At 39.4% G+C, this 27,063-nt stretch overlaps 2 protein-coding genes across 15 annotated transcripts in view; one reads left to right on the top strand and one right to left on the bottom strand.

Moving 5' to 3' along the window:
• Nucleotides 1-6,483, top strand: part of STRN3 (striatin 3) — a 110,613-nt gene extending 104,130 nt beyond the window's left edge. For 13 of the 14 annotated variants that reach the window (XM_089907567.1, XM_089907565.1, XM_089907566.1 and 10 more), the window contains 2 exons: nt 4,662-4,748; nt 4,831-6,483. In XM_089907567.1, coding sequence (XP_089763693.1) covers nt 4,662-4,748; nt 4,831-5,000 — 257 coding nt within the window. In that variant the 3' untranslated portion in view covers nt 5,001-6,483. Of the gene's footprint in view, nt 1-4,661; nt 4,750-4,830 lie in introns of those variants that run through there. The other variant, XR_016392158.1, reaches the window with a different exon arrangement.
• A 1,980-nt stretch (nt 6,484-8,463) lies between these two features.
• Nucleotides 8,464-23,597, bottom strand: COCH (cochlin). Its single transcript, XM_022553562.2, is given in 15 exon segments — nt 8,464-9,820; nt 13,040-13,556; nt 13,733-13,959; nt 14,671-14,774; nt 17,535-17,682; nt 17,781-17,825; nt 18,504-18,566; nt 19,084-19,217; nt 20,068-20,224; nt 22,334-22,384; nt 22,479-22,535; nt 22,888-22,993; nt 22,996-23,161; nt 23,163-23,268; nt 23,510-23,597. Coding segments are annotated over 15 exon segments (2,145 nt in total). The 3' UTR covers nt 8,464-9,644.
• Nucleotides 23,598-27,063: the final 3,466 nt, after the last annotated feature.

The raw sequence follows: 27,063 nt of genomic DNA, 5'->3' as shown, positions 1-27,063 counted from the left end.
TGGTCATAATTTTTAGTCTTTACAGTCTTACATAAATATCTTTGCTCAAATAACACTTCATGGACAGATTCCTTTTAACTCAGTAGGACAAGTTGAGAAGAGAATGGATATTCACAGGTCTATATATTGCACAGGAAAGAAGATTCATATTCATGTGAATGTTCTCAGTTAACACCTTATCAAATCAATTCTTGAAACATTTTTATGAAGCCTAAACATCTTCCACTGCTGCAAGAGCAAAGAGATAATTTCCTTTACTGTATTTCTAAAAAGATTCCTTTCATTAATTATTGAAGATTTATATTTGTAAGGGGAGGTTCAGGAATTTTAGTAGTTATATTAAAAGCAAAAAGTGAGTCTCTAGAGCTGTTTTAGTGGCAGAAATCAGAAATAAGGAGCCTATAGCCTTTTAAATTGTTTACAAATTCTACCAATTAATTCTTGGTGTTAACCAGCTAGTACCTTATTTGTAATGTGAAGATAATTGAAGCAACAGGCTCTAAACAATGGAAAATCTCTCTCTCGTTTTCTGTCTCTCATACACACAGATACACACACATACAACACTTGAGTTAAATTAAACTGTAAATTGAGTTGAGATGTATTGTTTTAAAGTCTTCTTTGAAAAGTGGTAATTTATTTAAATGTGATAAACTAGGATATCCCGATAACTGGTGTTGATGGTTAGCTAAGTTGTTAATAATAGGGTATTATTCTATCAAATTAATAGTAAATTTCTTGAAATTTTTTTTAAAATAAATTTATTTATTTATTGCTGCGTTGGGTCTTTGTTGCTGCGCGGGCTTTCTCTAGTTGCGGCGAGCGGGGGCTACTCTTTGTTGTGGTGTGTGGGCTTCTCATCGCGGTGGCTTCTGTTGTTGCAGAGCACGGGCTCTAGGGCACACAGGCTTCAGTAGTTGTGGCACACAGGTTCAGCAGTTGTGGCTCGTGGACTCTAGAGCGCAGGCTCAGTAGTTGTGGCGCACGGGCTTAGTTGCTCCGTGGCACATGGGATCTTCCCGGACCAGGGCTCAAACCCATGTCCCCTGCATTGGCAGGCGGATTCTTAACCACTGTGCCACCAGGGAAGCCCTTGAATTTTTTTTTATCTGAAACATAGAAATTGATAGTATGAATGGACTCAGTAAGTATTGATTTTAACAATAAAAGTATATTTAGTATTTCACACTGCACTGGCTACTATCATGTATAAGATGTTGTTTCTGCTTTCTGAGGGCTTATTGTCTGGGGAAAATAGTGTGTGTGGGTGTGCACACGCTCATACATGCACACACTCATGCGTAATGCAGTAGGATAAAGGAGTCTTCATAGAGTGACGGTTTGAGTGTTTCCTTGAAAGAATGGTAAGGTGTTTGTTTGTTTGTTTTTAAGTGAAGAAAATAGGAAATTCCATATAAGGGCATATTTTGAGTAGAGGCACAGCAGTGGGAACTTGGGCTGGAACAGAAGTTTCTTATAGGCAAAACCAGAGACATAAGTTTGGAAAAGGAAAGCAGAAACTATTGAGGTGAACTTTTCAGAGCCAGGCTAAGAATAATGGATCTTTGTTTACACTATGCACTATGAAAACCACTTGAATATTTGAGCAGGGGTTTGCAATATTGGTTTAGAAAGAGTATTCAAGTCACACTATATGGTAGACCCTTGACTTTAGAGAATTTAAAACTTTCAATTTGTACTGTTTGTTCCAGAGAGATCTTCAGGGCTCATGATTTTTAAAATTTTGGTAGGGGGACAAATAGGAATTGCATATGTGCTGTGCTCAAGAGACTTGGCTAGTGGGTGAATCTGGGAGAAGGTGTAGTACAAGTGAGGGATGTGGAGGACTTGGAGGAAGAGGGTCTGAATTGCTTATGGACTCATTCATTCAGCAAAGTTTATTATGAGTATCTGCCATATCCTCAGCACACTTCTCCATGCTTGGTGAACAAAAATAAAATATCTTGTCCTCTTAAATCTTACAGACAAGTGGTATATTGCTTTCTGTAAGTGAAACACTGTTCTATTTGATTTACATATACTAACATGTTTGCTCTTCTAATAGCTCCGTAAGGTAGATATAGCACTATTATCTTCATTTTATAGTTGAAATAAAGGATCAAAAGAAGTTATTTGTTCAGTGTTACAAAACAGAGAAAATTACAGGTTTGGGATTCAAACCCCCATGCAGTTTGCTTCCAGAGTCCACTATTTTTTTTTTTATTAGTCTGTTTCTTCTCCATTTCATAGATTATCCCAAATAATAAGATTATCTTAAGTCAAAGAGCTTAAGGTGCCGGGGAAGAGAGAACTGGTGACTGCATGTGTCCTCTGTTTCCTCAGTTATAGGAAGAAAGAATTAATCTTGGTGGGGGAAGAAGGGTGGTAGCAGAGCCATGGGGCAAAGGTAAATTTGGTTAAATGTGAGAAGCTGCATGTATATGCTGCTGAAGGAGGGGTCCTAGTTGTTAGGAGGGGTCAGAAGCTTTGTGACTTCTGTGGTCACTAGTAGAAACCCAGCATCCAGCTTGGTTCAGCATTGCACCTCTCTGTAAATGGTCCAATCTGAAGGTCACTCACATTCTGAAGTGACTTCGTGACTCTGTAGAGGAAGGTTGATTCTAAACTGACTTTACATATCATATTGAGGGTTAGTTTAGTGCACAGGCAGGAAAGCTGAAGTTAAACTTGGAAAATTATAGCACCCTTAAAGAAATGGGTAGATCTGCTATTTGGTTGAAAGAATTCTTTGGTTTAAGACATGTTAAATATAGGAGATGTAGGATCATTCTCAGGAGAGAAATCAGAACGAGATCTATGAATTAAGAGTCACCATCACAGAGCTGATATTTTAAGGGAAGCTGATGATGCGTAGTAGTTAACCCCCTAATGTTTTGAGGCCAGCCATTTCATACTCTGGGTTTTTTTTTTTAATAGGACCATTCAGAGGAATGGATTCTAGAACTGATAGGTGAATTATGTTGGACTAATAGTATGTTGAATGATTTTTCTGTTTCTCAGGATAGTAGAGAAAAATCGTTAAAATTACTCTGTTAATCTTAGTATTGATGAAAAACAGACAAATGTGGTTGAAATGACAGGAGACTTATTTTGTCCTTAATTGATAATTGTTTAGTATTGCCAGAAAATGGCAGACTTATGTTTTTCAGAGTAACTTTTTGCACATTTGATTATGTTGTGGTTTTGTATTCAGGTTAAGGGCTATAGCCCCATGGCACATAACAAAAGTAGATCTATTTCAAGTCTCAGTGTGGAATGTCATCAGGGGACAAGGAGCATGGCAAATGACTGTAAATAGAATTCTGGAGAAAGACCTCCATCTCTCATTAGGAGCAGCCCAGGCATTTGAGTAATAAATACTCATTGCTGAATGAAAGGGGAGAAAATTTTTTAAGTTAGTGGTACTTGCTGTTTTATTCCTTTCTTGGATGAATCAATTTATGATTTTGCTTTCCAACCATCAGAACATGTATTGCCAATGCAGAGGCTGATGCCCTTGTATTTGTGCAACGCAACTTTGTATTCACAACTTGTTTTTTAATTTCAATTCACTGTTGAATCCATTTGCTTGCCAAATCTTAATGAAGATATTCACTAAATTATGTTTTCCAGAATAGTGCTTTTGCTACTATCTGGGGAAATCCAGACTAATTTCTATGATGTACTCCCACCCTTCTCCCCTTTCTTGTTTCTAATGTATTAAATGATTGACATTTCAGAAGATAAATGTTGCTACTAGAATCTTTAGAGAGGAATATATTCCCTGGTGATTTATTTATCATTAACCCTGTATATACAATAATTTTTACATCTCTGAATGAGAAGGATTCTATTTTCATTTTAATTCCCCTTTACATGATCTTAAGCTTTTTTTTTTGTGGTATGCGGTCCTCTCACTGCTGTGGCCTCTCCCGTTGCGGAGCACAGGCTCCGGACGCACAGGCTCAGCGGCCATGGCTCACGGGCCCAGCCGCTCCGCGGCATGTGGGATCCTCCCAGACCAGGGCACGAACCCGTGTCCCCTGCATCAGCAGGTGGACTCTCAATCACTGCGCCACCAGGGAAGCCCGATCTTAAGCTTTTGATGCAACCCTATAGTCATTATGTTTTTCACTATCATATACTGTCAGATTCATATCACACAGATGTCTTTAGGAGTTGCTGGGAAACTTCTGCATTAGAATCAAAATTGTCTTTAGAATATTATTATAGTGGATGTACCTTGAAAACATTATACTAAGTGACAGAAGGCAGACACAAAATGCCATGTGTTATTGTATGATTTCGTTTGTATGAAGCATTCAGAATAGGCCAGTCCATAGAGAAAGCAGATTAGTGGTTACCAGGGACTTGGGGAGGAATGGGGAGTGACTGCTTAGTGGGTACAGGGTTTCCTTTTGCAGAGATGAAAATGTTCTGAACTAGATAATGGTGATTTGCACATTATTATGAATGTTCTAAAAGCCACTGAATTGTACCCTCTTAAATGTTTAAAATGGTAAATTTTGTGTTAAATGTATTTTATCACAATAAAAAATATTGCTGTGGTGAAATTTTATGTCGGTATTATATTTTGGTTTCTGATCGCTCAAGTTAGTAACTATTTAAAAACTTAATCTTCTCTGTTATGTTTTATTTAGGTAAAATGATCCATTCTATGGTAGCCCATTTGGATGCTGTTACAAGTCTAGCAGTAGATCCTAATGGAATCTACTTGATGTCTGGAAGTAAGTCTGAACTTCCTGTACTGCCCACAAATTTTATAATAGAACTGTTACTCAGTAACATTTTTCATTTATTCTTTTACAGGCCATGACTGTTCTATTAGATTGTGGAATTTGGACAGCAAGACATGTGTGCAAGAAATAACAGCACATAGGAAAAAATTAGATGAATCAATTTATGATGTTGCTTTCCATCCATCAAAAGCATATATTGCTAGTGCGGGTGCTGATGCCCTTGCCAAAGTATTTGTGTGAATCAACAAAAACTCATCATAACAACAGATTCGCTTGGACACAGAGGGTCTGCATCACTGCCATCAAAAATATTACTGATATGACACTACATGTGATCTGCCTGATGAAGGCTATATTTGGGGCAGGCATAAATTGGTGGAAATCACATCTTAACATCAGGCTCATTAATTTAATTGTAATTACTGTATTTCGTGGGACAAAAAAAGGACTCCATTATTTGTGGCCTGTACTGGATATGAACTGAGCGTATGTCTGTCTTTTAGGTATCTTTAAGCCAGTGTGGAGTCTGATCTTACAAAAAGACTTTTATTTTGGACTCTGTGTGCTGCCTTAGGGTTAGGAATGTGGTGCTCTTGTTGGGGGGAAGTGAGCTCCAAGAGTAGCTTTTTTTCATCTCTTAGTGATCTTCTGTTTATCAGTTGAATGCCACAGATACCCTTTTAAACTTATTTTGCTTTAAAAAAAATAAAAAAGAAAATTTAACTTAAAATATTTTAGCATTAGTTGCACAAAATGTTTGGATAAAATTCTAGTTTTTATAAGTCTTTTTATATATTTAGCCTGTCACAACAGTGCTCAAGATTGTATTGAAGTTTTTCTGCATTATACAACCCTGAAACACAGAGATCTCACTGACCCGCTGCCGTGTAAGCACACTCTTTCCTTCTTTTGCGTAGTACAGCTCAGCTAAGTCTTTCCATAAAGATGCTAAATCACCTTCAACATCACATAACTGTCTTCTTAAACCAAGGACTATTAAGTGTATTAAAATGAAACGGTGGGGTTTAGTACTCCAAATGAACTCTTAAAAAAGAAAAAAAAAACTAATCTTGGCATCCTATCACTATGTGATATTTTGTACATCTTACTGTATTTACAAGTTTATTTATCAAGGATTATCCATCTTGCTAATAGCCTATTATTTATTTCACTTTTTGTTGGTCTTTATATCCTTTTATTAATGTGCTAAAGGAACCTGTATATCTATTTTGGAACTCTTTGAATAGTCTAAAATAGACTAAAAATGGAGTATTTTATAGTTTAAGTTACAAACCAAGGTGACTCCCCCCAGTTACATATCTTGGTTTACCATGATTCCAGAGAAAACTATCTTGTTTTAAAATATTTGGAGTAAAATTTTATTTGCATTACAAATAGGATACAAAAATAGTTGAATCAGGATACGGAAATCTGCTGTGTTTGGACTAGTTATCCCTGTTTTATTTTTTCAGATGTGCTTAATTTTATGGTGTAACTAAAGATTTTGTTTGTGTAATGCATGATTAAGACAATAAAGTATTTTTTCTAGTCTTCCAAAAAACTTTTCTGATCAGTTTGCGAGTTTTGATGAGTTTTGTAAGGTTTTTGTTTTACAAACTATGAATCAGCAAATTTTTAAGATTGTACCACATAGCGAACGTACAGCTGTTGAAAAATAATGTATATAAAATGCATATAATAAATATTAAATTGTGTACCTGTATGTTACTGTTGGCTACATTATTTTGTGTTGAATAATAAAGTGCAATACTTTACTCTCCATTAAAGTAGGAAATGGAGATGATTTCTCAGTGAGTCCTTCATTTTTATGCTGTTCTTTTAAACTTTATACTGTTTATTGATACTCTAATAAGATTAGAACAGTTAATACTGTTAAGAATGCCTTTCTAAGTATTTCACCCAATTTGGGGATTTAAAAATCTTCTATTGAAGTAAGTTAGATAATTCAAAATAACCAAAAAACAAAACCAGCAGATATGCAGTTTTAAATCATTTCCTTAAGATACCCTATTACTTTATTAAATCTGAATTTCAATTAATAGTGTTGTCTTTCCTATCTAGCCAAACCTGTTTCCCACGGAAAAGTTCAGCAGAGAATAAACATTGCATTGTTCATTAATTAAAAGTTATCCTCATAAATGTTAAGTATTAATATCTTCAAACTTTTCCTTCAACAAGGTAATAATCCTTTTTCTTTGAAGGGAATTGCAAATGCAATTAGAAGGTAACATTAGAAAACTTAACGTGACAAAATTCTATTTGAATGCCTACTTCAAAAAAAAAGAAAATTACATTGTATGTACATTGAGAAATTCTGTCACCTACCATAAATGTCAATTTTAGTCATTGCTGGTGAAACACTAAAAGTTTTCAGAAATTTTCTTAAAGTATTGTTTTTTTGGTTTTCTGAATTGAACATTCAACTTAATGAACAAATTAAAGAGGCATTTTTCTCTTCCCTCTTTTTTTTTTTTTTTAAATAATTTAGGAACAAGCTTTCCAAAGCTAGTATTGTTTCTGGCAGCTGTTCCAAGCCAATGCATTACTGTTGAACTGAAATGTGATTGTCATCATTGCAATGCATAAACATTCATCTTTTTTGAAATGTATTAAAACTGAAATGAATAAAAATAGTATATATGTTTATTTTTATCTACTTTGGCTGTATTTTCTCTACAATATTAAACATTTGGAAGAGACTAAAAGGATGCAAAAAGAATATCTTATTTGTGTGCTTCCATTTGTGACTTAATGGGAAATTATGAAGATTCATTTGACTATTAAATGGTGCTTTATACATAAAGTTTGAGTATTTTTATATACAAACTTTTTAATATGTCGACTTTCCCAATATTTAATCATATTCTGCTCTTTTCATATTTATTCATGTACTTTTTCCATATTTCAAAGTAAGTTATCCACTGAAGACCAACATCTCATTTAATGCATTAAGGCTTATAAATAGGCTAGCATAACAAATTTAGGCATGCTTGCAAAGTTGAATTATATCTTTTAAAAAATCCTTTTACTCTATTTTTAGCTGTTAACTCTATCTTGATTATGTTTAGTTTTAAAAAATAATTAACAGTAACTTAAATATAAAGTGTTCACTTCTACTCTCTTGCTGCTCTTTAAGTCAAAATATTAGCTTCCCTGGTTACCTCAAAACTTTGTTCTTTATAAAATTTTTTAAAGAGCTAATGACTAGAGGCTGGGTTTTCATTTAATTTTTTAAGGAGTGGTATTCTCAGCTGAAAGTTGTCTATTTATTGGGAAAAAAACATGTTAAACCCGTTTGTGTTGTTAAAATTCTCCTCGTTACATGAATCGGTCATATTTGTAGCTTTGTAAATGGTGGGGGCAGTGGCGGTCAGGGGAGTCATGACTTCCCATGTTCTCTTTGGTCAAATTTTTATGTAGTGTCAAAGGCAATTTCGGTTCTGCTCTCTGATACGTAAGCTTTTACACAAGCTGTAAAATTGTTAAAAGATTTGTTGGAGTATAAATTTTCCAACCAGTTAACACCTTTTTCAGGTCAACTGGTTGTAAACCATTTCAGATAGGATCAGTGTATGTGTGATGGGAAATAGAGTGTGCAGATGAATGAGACGATAGATCCTGTCCTTAGAGAAGACGGGCAGGATAAGATATGACAGCACTTCCGTCGGAGAGGAGAGTTCTTGGTGAGGTAATGATAGTTACATAAAGGGAGTTTTGATCACTTTTCTTAGGAACCAACTTCACAAGGATGTTTAAGTAAAAACACTATTAATTACAAAACAACTTTGTTGAACCAAGTAATCAACTGTTTAACCTGGTACTGGCTGTGCATAATGCCTAAAACAGTAGGCATTCAATAAGTAATTGGAACAGAAAATAAATATATTTAATCTTATTGCATGATTTTAAGAAAAAAACTCGGTCTTTCCACACGAAGTGGTTAATGTGTCAATAGAATTTTTACCATGCCCTAGGGGGAGACACTTGGAATAATAAGTAAGGGACCTTAGAATAATAGTCACTAGCAGTTTTATTGCTTAAATAGTCAAAGTAGAATATTCTTTCCTGCAGTTCTCCTCTTTGAAAGGTGTGCTTTTCTTTAAAGCTAAGTGTTTATAAGTGTAAGTAAAAATTTACCAACTTAATATTTTTTTCAATACATGGTTGACTTTTAGAGTATAAGCCAAATACATCAATACACGTATAAAATTAAAGCTATAAATAGAAAAATGCCAGGCAATTCTTCAGTCTTGTTCAGTGTGATATTTGTTGTTATTATGAAAGTACACTACAAAAGAGGCTTGATACCTAAATAGCTTCCATTTCGTCTGTAATTATAACTTTTAGTATGTTAAGTAAATTTAGTATGTTAAGTAAGATCTTAAAACCAGATTGTTGACTGGCTTTAAGACAACATCTACTTGGGTCAATATATATTTGAACTAAGTTGAGCTGTTTTCTGTTTGTTTCTCATTTTCCTTATATGTGTAATACAGAATTAGAGAAGGAATGTTGCTTTTGGTCTAAATATCAGCTGCTTTTATTGAACTATAGAATTTGCATATCTATACATTTAATATGCATGTTAAAATAGAACTCTTAAAATTATAATCTACGGTATCTCCTCTTTCCTGAGTTTCTAAGGTTCGTGATTATGAAGCCTCAGCAGAGTGTTTTGAACAATGGAGTCTGAACTGTAATTAGAAGGCAGCTTTAAATGAATGCTTACTTGCTTACATTTTTGCCATCTTTAGTATAATAGTTTTGTGTCTGATCTTAGTATGCTATATAGTATTTCAGTATTACTAAAAACAACTTATACATCCCCTTGCACTTTTTCTTTCAGTTGTCAAAATGTCACCATTATTGCTGGGATTCTAAGAAATCTCTACAGATGCCTCTGATGACATCAGAAACAATTGGTTCTAATCCTGTGAACTCTCTTGTGAAGAAAACATGCGACTCCTTTGGTTTAGAGGCCATATCTTTCAGGTCATCCAGAGGTGCCCAAGCCACACCAACAGAGAAGATGGTGATACCTACAATAGAAGTATTTTTAAGTCAATTAAAACCAAGTTCCAGCTTATGTATAAAATTACGTGTATATATTTTTCACACATTAGTACATAGTTGCAGACAAAACTGCCTTGTAATGCCTGAAGAACTAAATCCCCTGTACCAAATTGTTGGGCTGGTTTTAGCAGTAATCGTGATGAGAATGGCTAAACAGTTGGGTCAAAACCACAGGTTTTGCCATCAGTGCAGTTTACCACCTTAACAGAGATAAGTCATATGATCGCTGAAAGAAAAAAATAATTTGATAAAGTTTAACATCCATTCATGATAGTACACAGTAAGCTAGAAAGAGAAGGAAGCTTTCTTAACCTGGTATCTAAAGACAAGAACAAACCCTACAGCAAACATACTTAGCGAAATGGTGAAAACTACTCAGAGTTTGGCATGAGGAAGGACAACCTGCTATCATCACAATTAATTGTTATACTGGAGTCATAGCCAGTATAATAGAGCAAGAAAGAATGACACAGAAGATGGGATATATAAATGATGAAAGTTTTCTAAGGCTCTTGCCTTGTCTGGGGAACGGTGACAAGTCCTCTGTGAGTGATAATTGTTTCTCCCATTTCAGTATGTGTTGCATTAGCAAACTGGCCAATAGTAAGAAATTGACAGGGACTTCTCTGGTGGCGCAGTAGTTAGGAATCTGCCTGCCAATGCAGGGAGCACTGGTTCAAGCCCTGATCCGGGAAGATCCCACATGCCCCGGAGCAACTAAGCCTGTGTGCCACAACTACTCAGCCTGTGCTCTAGAGCCCGCGAGCCACAACTGCTGAGGCCCACGTGCCTAGAGCCCATGCTCCGCAACAAGAGAAGCCACTGCAATGAGAAGCCCACGCACTCTAGCATAGAGTAGACCCCACTCGCAGCAACTAAACAAAGCCCGCAAACAGCAGTGAAGACCCAATGTGGCCAAAAATAAAGTTATTTTTAAAAAAAAAATTGACAGTCTTTAATCCCAAAGCAAAAGTTTTCTGATGAAAACAGCCAGGGACTTGCCTGGCAGTCCAGTGGTTAAGACTCCATGCTTCCACTGTAGGGGGCACGGGTTTGATTTCTGGTTGGGGAACTAAGATCCTGCATGCTGCACGGCGCAGCCAAAGTAACAAAACCCGCCAAAAAATGTCTATGAAGTGTAGACTACCATCTATGTACTGGAGGAAATCCCGCATAAAATTTTGAGAGTTTCTGAAATAGTTACTCCCTTCTATCCAAAGCTTCATCACCCTTCTAGTGGTATAACAGAGTTGTGAATACTTAAGACATAAATAAAGCAGGTTTCGATGATGTAAAACAGTAATTGAAACAATTACTGATTTATCATCACCAGCTAATCCTCCCCTCTCCCTGGCGAAAGAAGTCAAAAAAATTTCTCCCCTTCAGTTTTCTTCACTTTTAATTCTACATTCAAGCTCAGATTGTCAAGCTCAGGCCTAGTATATAATTACAGTTAAAAAACCAAAACAGCTGTGCCCTAGCCCTGAACACCTATCCTATCTTCTGGCTTTTGCTAACTTTCACTTTGCTATCACTAAAGGATAACTTTCATGAAAATAGTGCGGCCCAACCTCCTGAAGTTCAATTAATCACATAGGGAGAATATATTTGAATTTATTTAGTTCACTTTATGTAGCCTGAATCCAATCCTGTTAACCACAAGTTCAGTAAGCTACACTTTTAAGGAGTATGATAGCAAAAAGGTCTTCAACATAAGTTAGTTGAAGAATACATTAAGACAGATGTATAAAAATAAGCCATTGTATATATAGCTTAAATTGCAGGTATCCATTCTCTATTCTACTTAATAAAAACAGTATTCCATCAATACCTATAAAAGTACACAAGTGCACTAGCAGAGGTGCTAATAAATGTATAAAAGCAAAAGTCATTAGGAATTAAATAGGGAAAAGGAAGTACAGAGGAGTATAGAAAAATGTAAGGCTCTTTATTCTCCCCCTCCCAAGTTAGCATTTTTGTTTTTTTAAATATTATTGGGGGCTTCCCTGGTGGCGCAGTGGTTGGGAGTCCACCTGCCGATGCAGAGGACACGGGTTCGTGCCCCGGTCCGGGAGCATCCCACATGCCACGGAGCGGCTGGGCCCGTGGGCCATGGCCGCTGAGCCTGTGCGTCTGGAGCCTGTGCTCCGCCATGGGAGAGGCCACAGCAGTGAGAGGCCCACGTACCGCAAAAAAAATATATATATATATATATTTATTTATATATAAATAAATATATTTTATATATATATTTATATATATACATATATATATATGTGTATATATATATATAATTGAACTCCCAATCACTCCGTTTTTATCCCAGGAAAGGGAACCTCAGCTTTTTCTTGGCCTGTTGATCTCAGCAACACACATGCTAATGTCTTCAGGAACTAGTGGCCTTTACCAAAGGTAATATTAAGGTTGGTGTAAGAGAAAGAACCTTTTTATACCCTTTTATAAGTGTTTCATTATCTCAAGGGGGATAAAAGACACTGAAAAGGAAATATAAGTGGAATAGGGTTAAAGTCTTAATTGGTGATCTTAGAAAACTCATGGCAGACTGAAAACTACTAAAAAAAAGGATAAATTATCAAATAGCAGATTCATAGTAAGTTATGATAAACTGTAATTGAGGGGTTATATATTCCAAGTTTGAGCCAAACATGAACACCTGTAACATTTCCTTGACATATGACATAGCTCTCATGGCAATTCTCCCCAAAATGCAGTGGTTAGGTAAGGATTCAGCCACACTTACCTGGGTTTTGTTTTGGGTTTTTTTAGAGGATTACAAAACATTTATTTTTTTACTTTTTTGGCCACATCACACAGCATGGGGGATCTTAGCTCCCCGACCAGGGATCGAACCCACACTCCCTGCAGTGGAAGTACAGAGCCTTAACCACTGGCCTACCAGGGAGATCCCTGCCTGGATTTTAATACTGGCCTTACCACTTACTAGGTGTGTGATTTGGGAAAGTTTGTTTCCTTATCTGTAGAATAAGATTTAGTAGGGCTGCTTTGACAATTAAATCAGTTAATACTGGGTAAAACTCTTAGAACAATGACTGCCATCCTGTAGATGTTTGTTCAATCAAACAAACACTTAAGTTTATATTTACTCCTAAAATTCACTGAACCTCTCCCCAGTTCCCTTCCCAGACAAAGGACAAGGACCTTACCTGCATCATGTGCAGCAGCAGCAGGCCCTCGAACATCATCATAGGACTGCCCATCTGTGACAATTACCAGGAAGTTCTTGTTGGGGCTGTCCCTCATGGGACCAAACACATTTCTAACAGTAAAGGAAATGGCATCACCAGTAGCTGTCCCACCACTCATATAGCGGATGCTTCTGATAACGGCTAGGACATTCTCTTTGGTGCTATAGTCAGTGAAACTGAATTCTGTGCGCTGATCGTAGGTGAACTGTACGGCAGCTATCTTGGCACCAATGTCTGAGATTTCAAAAATCTTAGCTATGTTGGAAACAAATTCAAGAATGAGGCGGAAATTACTTTCTCCAACACTACTGGAGCCATCAATTAGAAAGGCAATGTTCACTGAGTTATAACAGGTCTTGCTGCACACCATTTGCTCATGAGTGCAGAGCTTCTGTACCAGAGGTTTTACGTATTTTGTGGTGCCAAACCAATTGGGCATGTAGTAAGAGAAGAAGCCATTACTCCGACAGACAGCCTAATGGGAGAGACACATAAAAAATAACCAAAGGAATCAAAAGTTGTTTCTTTAAAATTATGAAAACTTTAAATCTTGAATCTTCAAAGTTAATCCAGATATGGTCCAGTCAGCACTACGCCTAGAGGTCCCAAACTGAATCACTACTATAACAGAAGACACTCTCAACTCCATACCTTGTCAACAAATGCAACATCCTGAACCATTCCCAGTTCCTCAGGGATAGGCTTAGCCACAGAAACTATAAATACATTGACACCAAACTCTCTGGCCACAATGCCTGCTTCCTCAATGTCATCAGAAGGCCAGCCATCAATGAATACCACCACCACTTTGGGAATCCCTTTTCTCGCTCCAGTGTCTGCTGTGAAGAATTTCTGGGCGGTGTGCTTCAAGGCTTTTCCTAGGTTTGAAAAAGAAGCAAACTGGAATGGCACCACTGCTTAAAATGACACTTCTATTTCCCTGTACAAACTTGATGCCTCCAAGTTTAAGAATTTAACTTATATAGAACTCAGTTCTTTAACACGTGCATCAGATGGGAAAGTTTAATTATCCATCATGCCTATTTTTTGTCTTCACAACCCACATTTCTTCCATCACCTACCTCCCAGAGCGTTACATTTCCTTTCCTTACATCAATCACCAGTCAGAAACATAAACCTGACTCCCACCTCTGTACTTGTGCTCTCTATCTAGCCCCTTAGTGACTGACGAGTACCTCTACAGGCTCAGAACAAGAAGTCTCCCCTCAGAAGGTCCAGCATTCTATTTTAGTTCTTTCTGTCACATCTGCATTCATTAGATGAGTCTGTTGATCTTTGCTTCTTTTAAATATTCTAAACCGGTACTTCTCTAAAGTGACATCTGCCCTACCTGAGGATTATAAGTCACAACGTCTTATATTTTTTAAAATGAGCAATACCAATAAACCCTTTGGTACATTTTCCATTATAAATTAAATATCTCAGATATCAAGTGCAGACCTAACCAAGATCAGTGCCAGGAAGAAGAGTTTCACTTCTGCTTATATAAAATAGCATAATACTGTCTTACAAGTCTGATCATTCATAACCCTCTCTGTGTTACATCCCAGATGCCGAAGTCTACTTACCTGTATTGGTATTACCCCCTCTGAAACCTACTTCCTTTATGGCAAACAAAACATCTTTGGCTGATGTAAAGTTTTTCAAGTAAAATTCTATTTTGGGATGTTCACTAGGCAAAAAAGGGAAAAAATGTTATCCAGGGAGAATTGGAAATGTAAAACAAACAAGCAATATTATATACCTTAAAAAAAGTCTTTAAATTGGACAATACCTAAGTTTCTTAATTCCACAGCATACAGCCAACTAGGGTATATTGCATCCTTACTTGAATTTTTAGGGTTCTTTCAAAATATGTAACAAAAACAACTGCTACCTTGAGGGTTTATTGTATTCTGGGTAATATGCTAAATACATACTACATGTATAATCTCATTTCATCATAACTGTACAAGGTAGGAATTATTATCCCTATTACATAAATGGAGGCCCAGAACACCTAGGTAATTTACCCAACAAAACATAACCACATTTTAAATTCAGGTTTGTCTGGCTTCTAAACTATATGAAGCACCTGAAACCGGGTGGCTCAGGGCACTGGGCTTAATGGAAATCTGCAGAGATGGGCACCAGATAGTTGGAACATAGCTGGGGGTGAGTCTAGGTCTGCTTCAGTGGGGGACCTTGGAAGCCCTGAATAGTCTGGGTCTATTAACCCAGGTCTCTGGTCAGAAGAGGCAATTTCAGTGACACCAAGGCCAACATTTTTAAAATGAGAAAACTTACAAGGAAACAAATTATAAAGTATTATAATATTGAATTTTTCTTATGATAAATGATATTGACATTTGCTAATCTTACAATTATGTATATTTTAATAGATTTGGGATTTTTCATATTTAATAGTAAAAGAATTTCAGCTTTTATAACTTACTCTGTGTTCATTAGAGACCATGTTGAGTGAAAACAGTTAAAGCACAATTTTTGTGTTTAAAACTTTTAGATAAGTCAAAATTTCATCAGTGCAAAATTTTAAGATCTTAGCATTATCAATTGCCACTAAGTCAAGATTTCTGAAGGAAATAGCACTCATTGTATTTCTGCATACCTGGTGGCATGATTTCTGTATACTTGGTGTAATGGTTGGGTCACAAAATCAGTTTTCATGAGTCGATAACCTTTTCATTTTTATGGTCACTTTTCAACTATCCAAATTATTATTTATGAGATTTAGTCTTATTTTTGCATCCTTAATGAGACATTCTCTTATTCTACTTAAATATAAACTCTTGACATAGTTTATCTATTCTAATGTTCTTCCTAAAATAGAAAAATCATAAATCAGGAAGTTTATAAAGAAGCTAGTCTTTGTATGCATCTACAAAGTAGTGTAGCTTTCCTCTTGAAAAAGAGTTAGGTAAAAACAGCAAAGAAAAAATATTAGAAGAAAAATATTGAGGGGAATTTGCCTTATGAGATGTTAAAATATACAATAAAGCTACAATAATCAAAGCATTGTAGAAAAGATGTTAGAATTAACATATGGATCAAAGAAACATTTGTCTAAAGTTATAAATTGATATCACAAATGAATGGAATAAGAAGCTCATTTTTTTAAGATATGGGACAATGGTTAAATTATGTATAAATCAACAAAGTTAATGATTCTTACACCAAAAAAAAATTCTAAGAACCAATTGTAAAAAACAAGATAAGAACAATAGAAATATAAATATTTGTAATCCTACTTGTGACACCCTTACACACAGCTGATAGTAGTTTAAACTGAATCAACTTTCTAGAAAGCAATTTAACTGTTTATTTCAGAAGCCTTAAAAATGTCAGAACCCGGGCTTCCCTGGTGGCGCAGTGGTTGAGAGTCCGCCTGCCGATGCAGAGGACACGGGTTCGTGCCCTGGACCGGGAGGATCCCACATGCCGCGGAGTGGCTAGGTCCGTGAGCCATGGCCGCTGAGCCTGTGCGTCCGGAGCCTGTGCTCCGCAACGGGAGAGGCCACAACAGTGAGAGGCCCGCGTGACACACACACACACAAAAAAAAATGTCAGAACCCTTTGACCCAATCTCACTTCTGGGAATCTAGCCAAATGAATTTATCAGAGATGGCACAAGGATGACATAAGGATGCACAGTGTAATTGTGAAAAAAACAATAGAATGGTTAAATAAATCATGCTAAGGAACATTACAAAACATCATTTTTTGAAGAATATTTGTGATACTGAGCTCACAATGCTCAGTATTGTGAGCATCAGTATTTTGATATAATCTGAGCTTTTGATATAATCTGAGCTTTTGAAAAAGAAATACACACATATGTACCATCAAATATTTTCTTAAAATACTGAAAGGAAATACAACATTTTACATTGATTATCTCAGAGGGGTATATTTGGGAAATTTTTTTTCTTTGTGTTTTATATGTTTTTCAAGCTTTCTCTAATGAGCATATGATAATCCTAAAAGACATGAATAAACACTACTATACAATAAATAAAAGGTTAAGCTTCAGATTTCCAATCAAGGGAATATGGAAAGAGCTAAAAAGAATAATGACCAAATAGGAGAAATAAACATCACTGCTTCCTCCTTCAGGGAAGAGAAATTAGGAATTGAGCAGAGCAGATGTGCAGAAGTAATCTGTATGAGCAACAAGACTTTTAGCCTACCTTCTGGTCCTCAAATAGATAGCATATAATTCTCTAAATCCTTTTATTCCAAAAAGGAAGCACTTATACCTACCCAGTCTGCTCAGGCAGTCTTAAATTCTGACTTCATAATTTGGGAATCCAGACTGTCCACACCTCAATTTGTTTATATTGAACTGAAATGTATGTACCCACTAAAAGGACTGATCATTTTTCATCATTCAAGACATCATTCAAGTCTCCTCCCATTTTAACAAGGTTGGTACCTGGCTTGAACAAGGCCCACGTGTGGTCCTTCTGTTCCAATTCCTAACATTAGAGCCACTTTCCCAACAAAATTCTTCTGTAGATTAAATCGGCGTTGCCCGATATTAAAACTTCCATCGATCAGAAATGCAATGTCTGCTTTACAGTCTGTGAACACCCAAACAAGTCTTTCCATTAGTAGTTTCAAGAGAAGGGAGGGAGAGAGAGAAAATGTTATATTCCCAAATGGATATCCGGACTCTTACCCTTATTGCCAGTTTTCTTCTCCGGTGTTTTCTTTAGTCGTTTACCTGAAACAAAAAAAAGCACCTGGCATTAGCAAAAGGAAGACAGTTCCATAGAAAGAGACCCACAAGGGAAAAGCTCATGATAAGGAGCGTCATTCTTGAAAATACTTTTTAAAAAAAATAATTTCCTCATGATTTTCTGGACAAGGAAAGCAATGCCCCAACAAAAAAACAAGTCAGGACTGTAGTAGACCTACATATTTAATATGCCTCCAATCCAGGACTTTGATATCCCAAACCCACAGTTGAGGTAGGATTGGAAACTCAGAGTTAGATTCTAATGTTCTTCATTTCTTTGACTTTAAAATTGCCAGTCTTAGAAAGGGAGATCCCTGGCTATTTCTCAAATAGACACACACTCATTTCTTTTATTCATATGACAAATGGAACTAGAAGTTCATGGTACTTTTACTTAGACCAGTTTCTAGGCATAGTTTATCAAATCAGGGAGAAATGGTAGGACTTCAAGAGAATGTCTAGCAGTAGAGTTTATCAATGAAAATAAAAGAAGAATAAGTAATTTGAAATATAAAATTGAAAGTTTCCCTATACAATATACCAGTAAAGGTATTTGCTTTGTGTTTCAATATTTTAAAAAAGGAAAGCTTTTATCAATAACACTTATTTATAACTTCCTAATGCTGTGCCAGGCAACTAGGAGATAGGTTCCATATTTCATACCTATTGCTGGACGTGCTGTGGACACTGCTTGTCCTGTGGCTTCCTGGGTACCACTTTTGCCTTCTGTTAAAATAAAGAGAAGACTATTTTTTCCTCTTCCTTCCTTACCATCAAAGCATAATGAATCTAATTTAGGGTTCTATAGGATGATAAATGTAATAGAGTGATGGCAATTGCAAGAGTAATTGCTGCATGCTAGTTTCAAAGAACCAAAATGGATTCTCATCTATTGTATCGTATTTTTAAAAGATCACCATAAAATGAGTTCACATTCATTCACCCGTTTTTTTGAGTTAGGGTTATTTGGTAAATGTCAGGGCATTCTGATTGCAGGCAATTCAATTTTCTATTGCCATCTTCTGACAGCAAGATAATTTTCCTCCCATTTACCCAAGTTTGGCTTGAGTGTGTCCTTAACCCTTCGGATCCCCTGACTCTAACTCACAGTTGACCCTTCCAGTCTTGATCACAAGTTTTTCCATCAGAGTCAAAGAGGTTGAGCTGAGAAAAGCAGAAGACTTTTTGGGGGGTTGGGGAGACAATATTTACACAAAAGTAAGAACACTTTAATTGTACCTACTTGTCACTGTGAAAGAAGCAGACCATCTGGAAAGCGTCTGAGACTGGATGCCATTGGCAACTACTGAGGAATAGTTTTCTCGACCTGGTAGGCTATAGATTCTTACGGGTCCCCCTGAGTTGCTGATTACCCCCCTGCAACACAAGAATAACAGCTGAGACTCTATGCACACTTTTTCAGGGGCATTTGACTGACTTATATTGCCATACTGCACCTATTATTCTGATTAATCAAGAAAATAGTTCAGCAGGGAAGCCATCTAAGGATGCTGTCAACCTTTTTAAAAACTTGCTTACCCAGGTACAGAATCCACCTAGGGAAATGGTTTTGTGCTGTGAAACTTCTTAAGTGTTAATAAGGACACACTTGCAGTTTCCTGTTCCCTACAGCTCAGAGGATCAGAGTTAAGAGTGCCAAACAGTCTTCTAAAATACCCTAACTACATGTCCTTGAACTTCATTTTTTTTTTAAAAAAGTGTCATACTGGCCATTCTCTCACAGGACAGAAGAGTGGTGATGAATATGGGCTCTGGAGGCAGACCTGGGCTTTCAGCCCCAGCTCTGGCTCTTGCTAACAGTGGTGGCCTTGGGCAAGATACTTGACAACTCTCTGAATTCAGTTTCCTCATCTGTAAAATGGGGTAAAATTGTACCTACCTTGTACAGCTGTAGAGTCGTCGTGGAAGTTAAAATAATGGCTGTCATTCAGTAAAAACTCAGTAATATAGTACATGATTAGGAATGTTTTTAGAATCACAGGACTCTAGCTATCCAGAAATAATGCAATTTGCCTTTAGTCAGAAAGCTTCCCTTATGTAGTTGGTGACTCAAGGATATCCAGGAAAACCTTAAAAATGTATCCATCTTCTATGGCCAAAATTGGTACCAAAAGAAAGAAAAGGTGGGAGGGGGTGTCCAGATGGCTAAAGAGAAAGGGAAATAATCACACTTGCATTTCTCTCCCCTTGGCATGTTGGAGCTTACCTGTGGATGGCGGCACCACATATGCTTGATACAGAAGCATATACTATGTTCCCAAACACGGAGAATTCCTCCAGAGGGCAACCCCCTGGACAGAGCACATCTGCTTTTTCTTTCCTGATGTCCAGGCCTCTGGTAAAGCATGTGATAGCGATGGGAACTGAAGAGAAAGGAGAGAAGCAAAAACCATTCTTAGGACATTTAGGGAAGTGGTGGTGGGGGAACTAGAATATGAGATTGAAAGTTTACTTCCCTAATTTCTACACTTCTTGTTAAGAATATTGATGTAGGTACTGTTCCACACCATTCCAGATTTTAGCAAGCCAAAAGTCAGTTTTCCAATTTAATCTAGTTCTCAGACACTGTAAAGTCTAATGGGAGAATTTTAGTTCTTATCAGTTTGGAGATACATAATTGGAAATATATCAGAATTAGAAAATAACATTAGTCACTGACCATTTATTAAATTCATTCTAGAAATATAAGAACCTCAACTCTGATTACAACTGTGTACATAGTTGCCTGAGGTGAAGATCTTAAATCTGGGTTGAACCTCTGAGGAACATTTTTATAGAAACATGCACAAATCTAAGTCATCCGTTGCTTCTGAGGGCCATTTATATCAGTTTTCTTCAAATGCAGCGCATTAAAATTATATTTTAATTTAAGCAAACCAGTAAAAAGGTGCTTCACTTTACAGAACGTCATTTAGCTCAATCATTCATTTTTCAGCTGAAGTAATTAAAGCCATGGGGTTATTTTGCCCAAGGTCACACAGCCCAAGGAAAATTCTGTAACTCCTGCAGGACAGGAAACAGAGAAGTTAGTCCATTCAGAATGGAGCATTTTAATCTGAATTGAACCTGCTTATTTCCACTCCAGATCTGTCCAGAGAGATATATCAGGCAGTGAATGCAGTTTTAGAAAGCACTGTTAATACTCTCAAGTTTTACATGGTCAACCTGACTAATAATCATAGCTTTTACTACAAAAGATGTTACAGACAAGCCCTTGGCAACATGTAACAAGATAACTTAATACAACATATTAATTCATCAATTTACTGTGACTATTAAATTGAGGATAATGGTTTTAAATACCATTTTCCAAACACTGGAAATTGTGGTTATCCAAACCTTTTTGAAACAGATGTTTTCCAAACGTTTTTGAAACAGATGTTAATCATTAAAAAAATTTTTTTTTCTTTTTCCAAGACAGTAGTGCTGTCTGGTCATACTGCCCCACTGAGAAGCCTGCCTCTTGCAAGGACCCTCTTCTAAGAGCCCTCTGTGCCCAGCCCTGGACTGTACACCTCCATGGAAAGGAAGGCAGGACGCCATGAAAGGTACAATGCTGATTCCTTAGCTCTGAAACACTCTAGATTGCTGGGCAAGCTAAAATCCTTACCAAGAACAGTAGCCTCATACCTATGAGCTTCATACCTGTTAGCAAACAGCCTTAATTTTCCTCCCATTTTCGAGGCACCAGAGGCTCTGCCTTTAGCTGCCAACACTGACTTTAGTGTGTGTTTGTGTGAGGGGGCACTGAATACAGCCCTTTGCAATACTTACCTTCCTTTCTCCTTTCAAGAAAAATAAAGGATAGATTTTGAAAAAGAGTTTGATTTTTATGTTGTATAAAACACACCGAACCACACACCCTTACTCGGACTTCTACGTGTGGAACACACTCCTTTTAGACTCTCTCGAATATGAAATGGACCCGTAAATGCTGCATTTTTATTTTTATTTTTTTAAAGGGGTCATTCCTGGAAACACAGCGAGGGGGTCAAACAAGATGGGACAACGACGTAAGCCTCTCTTTCACTCCCGAAGTCTCTCTCTGTCTCTCTTACAGTCTGAAGGCCTCTCCCTGACCCCAAACTCCGCGGAACACCCGGGACTACGGCGCTCCTCAGTGGGGCTCAACGAACACCCCCCACTTCTGCTGCCGCTGCTCGGCTTGCTGGGGGGAGAGGAAGCTCCGGGGTTGTGGGTGTGGATGGGGGGAGGCTTCCTTCTCCGCACCTTGTGAAGAACGTCCCCATCGGACCCCAGGATCCCCTTCCCCAGGGAGAAATGGGTAAGCCGGAGTAGATGGGCTGTAGGTATGAATGGGGTGCGCCAGTTCCAACCTTCGCACCCTTATAGCTCCAGCCCCCGGCCAAGGCCCAGGGGCTCCATCTGAGTGCGTTCCTACGCGCTGGCCCGCAGCCCCTCGCAACCCCCGGACAGAGCCCTGCTCCCGGACCCGGGAACCCGCAACTCACCGGCTCCCTCGCTGCCCGCGGTCTCTGGAAGCAGCAGCAGCAGACAGACACCTGCGAAGAGAGGACAGCTCGAGGGCTGGTTCCAGCCTCCACCTCCACCTTGCTTGGTGCGAGGGGAAGAGGGCGGCGAGGGGCGCGTACCCACCAAGGCAGAGAACCGGGATCCAGGCTGCAGACATGGTAGCCTAGGGGCTGCTCGGACCTGGGAGGGAGGGAGAATGCAAGGGAGGCTCCCCGAGAACGGAGACCCCTACGTCCCCACCACACCGCGCCCGCCCCCCGCCCCCTCAGGGATCCCGCACCCCTTGGAAACCCAGGGGCGGCCGAGGAGAGGAGACCGAAGAGGCCGCTGCCCGGGAGCTCGTGCCACTCTCAGTCTGGAGGCGACGCTCCGGCTGCAAATCAAGCCAAACCCAGAGTCGAGGTGCAACCCCGGACCAGGAGGAGGGTGCACCCTGAAGACAGACAGACAAGCTGGGAGCGACAAAGCGGAGGCACGAACAGGCAGGCGTCAGGGACCCGCACGCCCGCGCCGGACGCCGGGGACTCTGCACCTGAGTCGAATCTGCCCGGCTGCGCCCGAGTGCGGAAAGCGCGGCTCCCACGGCCGCTATAAAGGCTGGGCCGCGCGCATGAGCACTGTGCGGGGGGCGCGCGCGGAGAGGGGGCTGGGAGCTGGTCCCCCGGGACCGGGCGGCGGCCGTCCAGCTCCGCCCTCACCCCCTCTCCGTCCCGGGGTGAGGCCGCGCCGAGGCGCCACCCCCGCGGCGCGGGACTCGGCCACCTGGATGCCGTGTCCGTCCCCGGGGGAGACGCGAAAGCCCGGGGGAGGGCCGGGGACCTCGCCGGCCCCGGCGTCAGGGGAGCCAGGACGAGTGTAGGGCGGCGGCGGGAGCGCGCGGGGAGGTTGCCCGACGTGCGGCGACCGGGCGTGGCTGCCCGAGGGAGCCGGCCTCACCCGGGCTGGGGAGTGGTGGTTCCCCGCGCACCGTCCCCGCGGCGGGAGCTGCGGCGCCGGGAACGCGGGGCCCCGGAGAGCTACCAGGTACACGCGGCCTCAGAACAAACTTCCCAAATCTGTGCTCCCGTTGAAACAAAGTTCGTACTTCTGAAGTCACGCCAACCTGGGTTGGATAAACGCATGCCCTGTATTTGTTAGAAACCCCATCAGCGGACTGGTTTTTCTTCGGATTTTAGGGATCCAGCCTTCCGACTTTGTTTCTGCCACGGTCGGATTTTCCCCGGGGGCTCCATTTACTGTCATGGGTAGGGCCACGCTTGGGAGGTGGCCCGGACCCTTCTTTACATTTGCCTTTTCTTCTTTTCTAGATCAGGAAGGATTTATGACTGCCTTTCCAAACTCCCAGACCTGGTGTCTGTTGGGATTGCACAGATCTCAGATGTGGTAATATGCTCTTCCACCCCTCTCTTTCTCTCTCATCCTGGTAAATTTTCACATGAGGAAACGGGAGAAAGCAGACTTCACGTGGAGTGTAAAGTGACACAGGACCTGCAAGGCAGCTGAGGAACCACCCCCAGACGCAGGAGAGGGGGCACGATTTCGTTTTTTAAAAGTTTTATTTAGTCCAAAGAATAGGATTTTAGTTAGGTCTAAAGAATAACCAATAATTTATATACCGTAAAATCCATCCCTTTTCAGTGATTTCCACGATTTTTAGTAAGTATACAGAGTTACGCAGCCATCACCACAATCCAATTTTAGGACACTTCCAGCACCCCCAAAAGGATCCCTTCTGGCCATTAGCAGCCAATCCCTTTTCCCGCCCTCAGCCCTAGGCAACACCAACGTAATTCCGTCTCTAAAGATTTGTTTTTTATGGATATTTCATATAAATGGAATGATACAATATGTGGCTTCTTTTACTGAGCATAATGTTTTTAAGTTTCATTCATGTTGTAACATGAATGAGTTCTTCCTTCCTTTTTATTGCTGAATAGTATTCCTATACGTTTTATGTTAGGAAGGAAACATACCACCACCACCTGGAAGCCAAATATGGTAGTGGTTTTACAACTATCCTTTCAATCTGGAATGAGTCAGTATTGCACCAGGCAACTGCGGAGGGGCGGTCCGGCCGTGTTGATTTCATTCCCTTTACTATCTGAATGTCTTTTGGAGAGAAAGAGACTGAATAACATTTGTCGACCAGGAGGTTTTCGATTCTTATTTTCATGGCTGCCTTAAAGATTTAATCCCTCTCATGGTAGAGAGAGTTGCCCTTTTCTTAGAAACCCAGCAATGTAGCCACCACCCCTGATATTTTCCTTGGGAGAAATGTTAGGCCTTCAGGACCGTTAAAGCTGTCTTTATCATTATTGCTTGCTGCGTGTCCTCAGTCAGGTTTGGATAACCTCCTCCAATTAGGCTGGGCAAATTGTAGTGATGCTATATAATTAGGGAGAGTTCACCTGCAGGAAAAAGGCTAGCACTCCACAGCTCAACCCAAATGGCTAAAAGGTGCTGCTCTTCAGAACTCCCACAAGGCTCAGCCCTCCTGTGATGTAATTTCACCGAGCCATTTAGCAGAGTCAGAACTATGCAGCTATTTCCATCGTTGACCCTGAGTCTGTGACTATTAAAAAATAAAGGAAATACCTCACTGAGTTTCATTGGTTGTTTACCCAAAGATACAGTTCAATTATTTTGTTTTGAAACATTTAAGAAAAGTTAGTCTTTATTTTTCTAGTTTGAAAGACTAACCATGTGGAGTGGGGATGAGATTTCTCATTCTCACTTAGTTTGTATCTCAGGCTCACCATAAGCATATTGAGAAAAAAAATATCTGAACTTAAGTGGTAGTTGCTTCTGCTGTGGAAACATCTGAAGAAGAGACGGAAAGTCAAATAAATCTGGGTACGATTGACTTAAAAAGACAAATTGTTAAAATTATAGTTTTGTATTCAACTGGATAACATTTCAGGGTATTGTACTTCTAGGATGCCTAGTTAGTTTATCCTGCTTTATATAAGAGTATTTGATATTCAAATTTTAGACTAACTCTCTGTAGAGTGGTGGATTCCTAACTGGGCTGCACAATGGAATCACCTGGGGAGCTTTAAAAAGTACTGAATCCTGTTGGTGCAGTGGTTGAGAGTCCGCCTGCCGATGCAGGGGACACGGGTTCGTGCCCCGGTCCAGGAAGATCCCCACATGCCGTGGAGCGGCTGGGCCCGTAAGCCATGGCCGCTGAGCCTGCGCTCCGGAGCCTGTGCTCCACAACGGGAGAGGCCACAACAGTGAGAGGCCCGCGTACCACAAAAAAAAAAAAAAAAAAAAAGTACTGAATCCTGAGTCCCACCCCAGAGATTCTAATGTAATTGGTCTGGGTCAGGGCCAGGGCGTTAGAATTTTTTAAAGCTCTCCAGGTGATTCTAATGTATTGCCCAGAGGGCCTAATACTTAGGTCAATGTTAGAGGTTAAACGAATAATTCTAATTTTTCATTCTTCTTTCATTATCTTTTCATTAAAATTCCACCTTTTCATTAAAATTCCAGTGCCTACTGCATTCCCCTGTTAAAACATGGAAGCATCTTCTGGCCTGATGGCTCTTTGAAAACGATCCTTAACAGAAAGATTGTAAACTCATTTTCAAAAGCAATTTTCCCTGAGTGTAGTGTCTGATCACATTTCTAACTTTGTGCAGAATGGGCTGGCATTGGGAAGGGAGTGGGCTGCCTCTCAAACTGATACCCTAGGTGGCATCTTCAAGCTTTAGGATGAGGCTGAAAAGAGATTCTCAAGAATAGTCGGGTTCTCTGAGTGGACTTGGCTCATTGTCTATGTAGATAACCTCTAGTTTATGGATCCCCTCTCTTCTGTTTTTATCTAAGTATGAATCTGGTGTTACCCAGAAGTTTTTATGTTTTTGTTGTTGGTATTTTGTTTTTATTTTTTAAAGGAATATCAGTCCTGTCCCATGCCCTATACCTTTAACCTCCCCTGCAAACTGTTACTTAGCTAATGCAATGCATAGTGATTTGATTTTATTTTGGTTATGGTGATCTTAAAGTGAGTTTGTTCCCTTTTAGGAAGTGTATGTTTGTCCTGCAGTATCCCATAAGTCTCTATGATTAGTTATAGAGCATAATCAGTTTGTAAACTCCTATCACCTATGTTATTTGACCCACATTGATGTTTATTTTGTATCCATTTTTCCTGCTCAATTCCTTTCCATTGTTCACATGTGATAAAGTGAGTATGTACATCTAGCCTTTCAGTTTTTGATGATTTCTAGCAATAGAATAAATGTTCACAGCCTCTGAGGAGTGAATATTAAAAAGTTGACTCAGAGATAGGCTTATGACCACGAGCAATCACTTCCTTTTTTTGGGCCTTAGTTGCCTTTCCTATAAAGTCAAGGAGACTAGACCAAGTGATTGGAAGGGACCTCTGACTGGCTGAATTCTGTGGCTGGGCAGTTGCTCCCTGGGCACATATAGCCTTCAAGGGCTGTGCTGTTTCTGGGGTTTGGAAACCTTAGGAAACACTGGCTGTGCCAACTACCTCCCAGCACTCATCCCTTCTTATGGAAGGTCTCTTGCTATTCACCTCTCACTGCTAAACCGTGGCCTGGATCATGTTTGCCCCTTTGTTACCAAGAAATAACGGAGGTCACATTGCCACCGGAATGCCACCGGAATGCCTTCCTAAGCGAGGAAAGCTGTGACAGGGAACATAAATTCATTGTATAGGCCCAGCACACGTCCC

Source organism: Delphinapterus leucas, chromosome 2 (genome assembly GCF_059928025.1).
Source record: "Delphinapterus leucas isolate spDelLeu-1000000601 "Yukka" chromosome 2, BTC_Dleu_Yukka2, whole genome shotgun sequence".
In the NCBI taxonomy this organism is placed as follows: Eukaryota; Metazoa; Chordata; class Mammalia; order Artiodactyla; family Monodontidae; genus Delphinapterus; species Delphinapterus leucas.
This window is presented reverse-complemented; position numbering and strand designations above follow the sequence as displayed.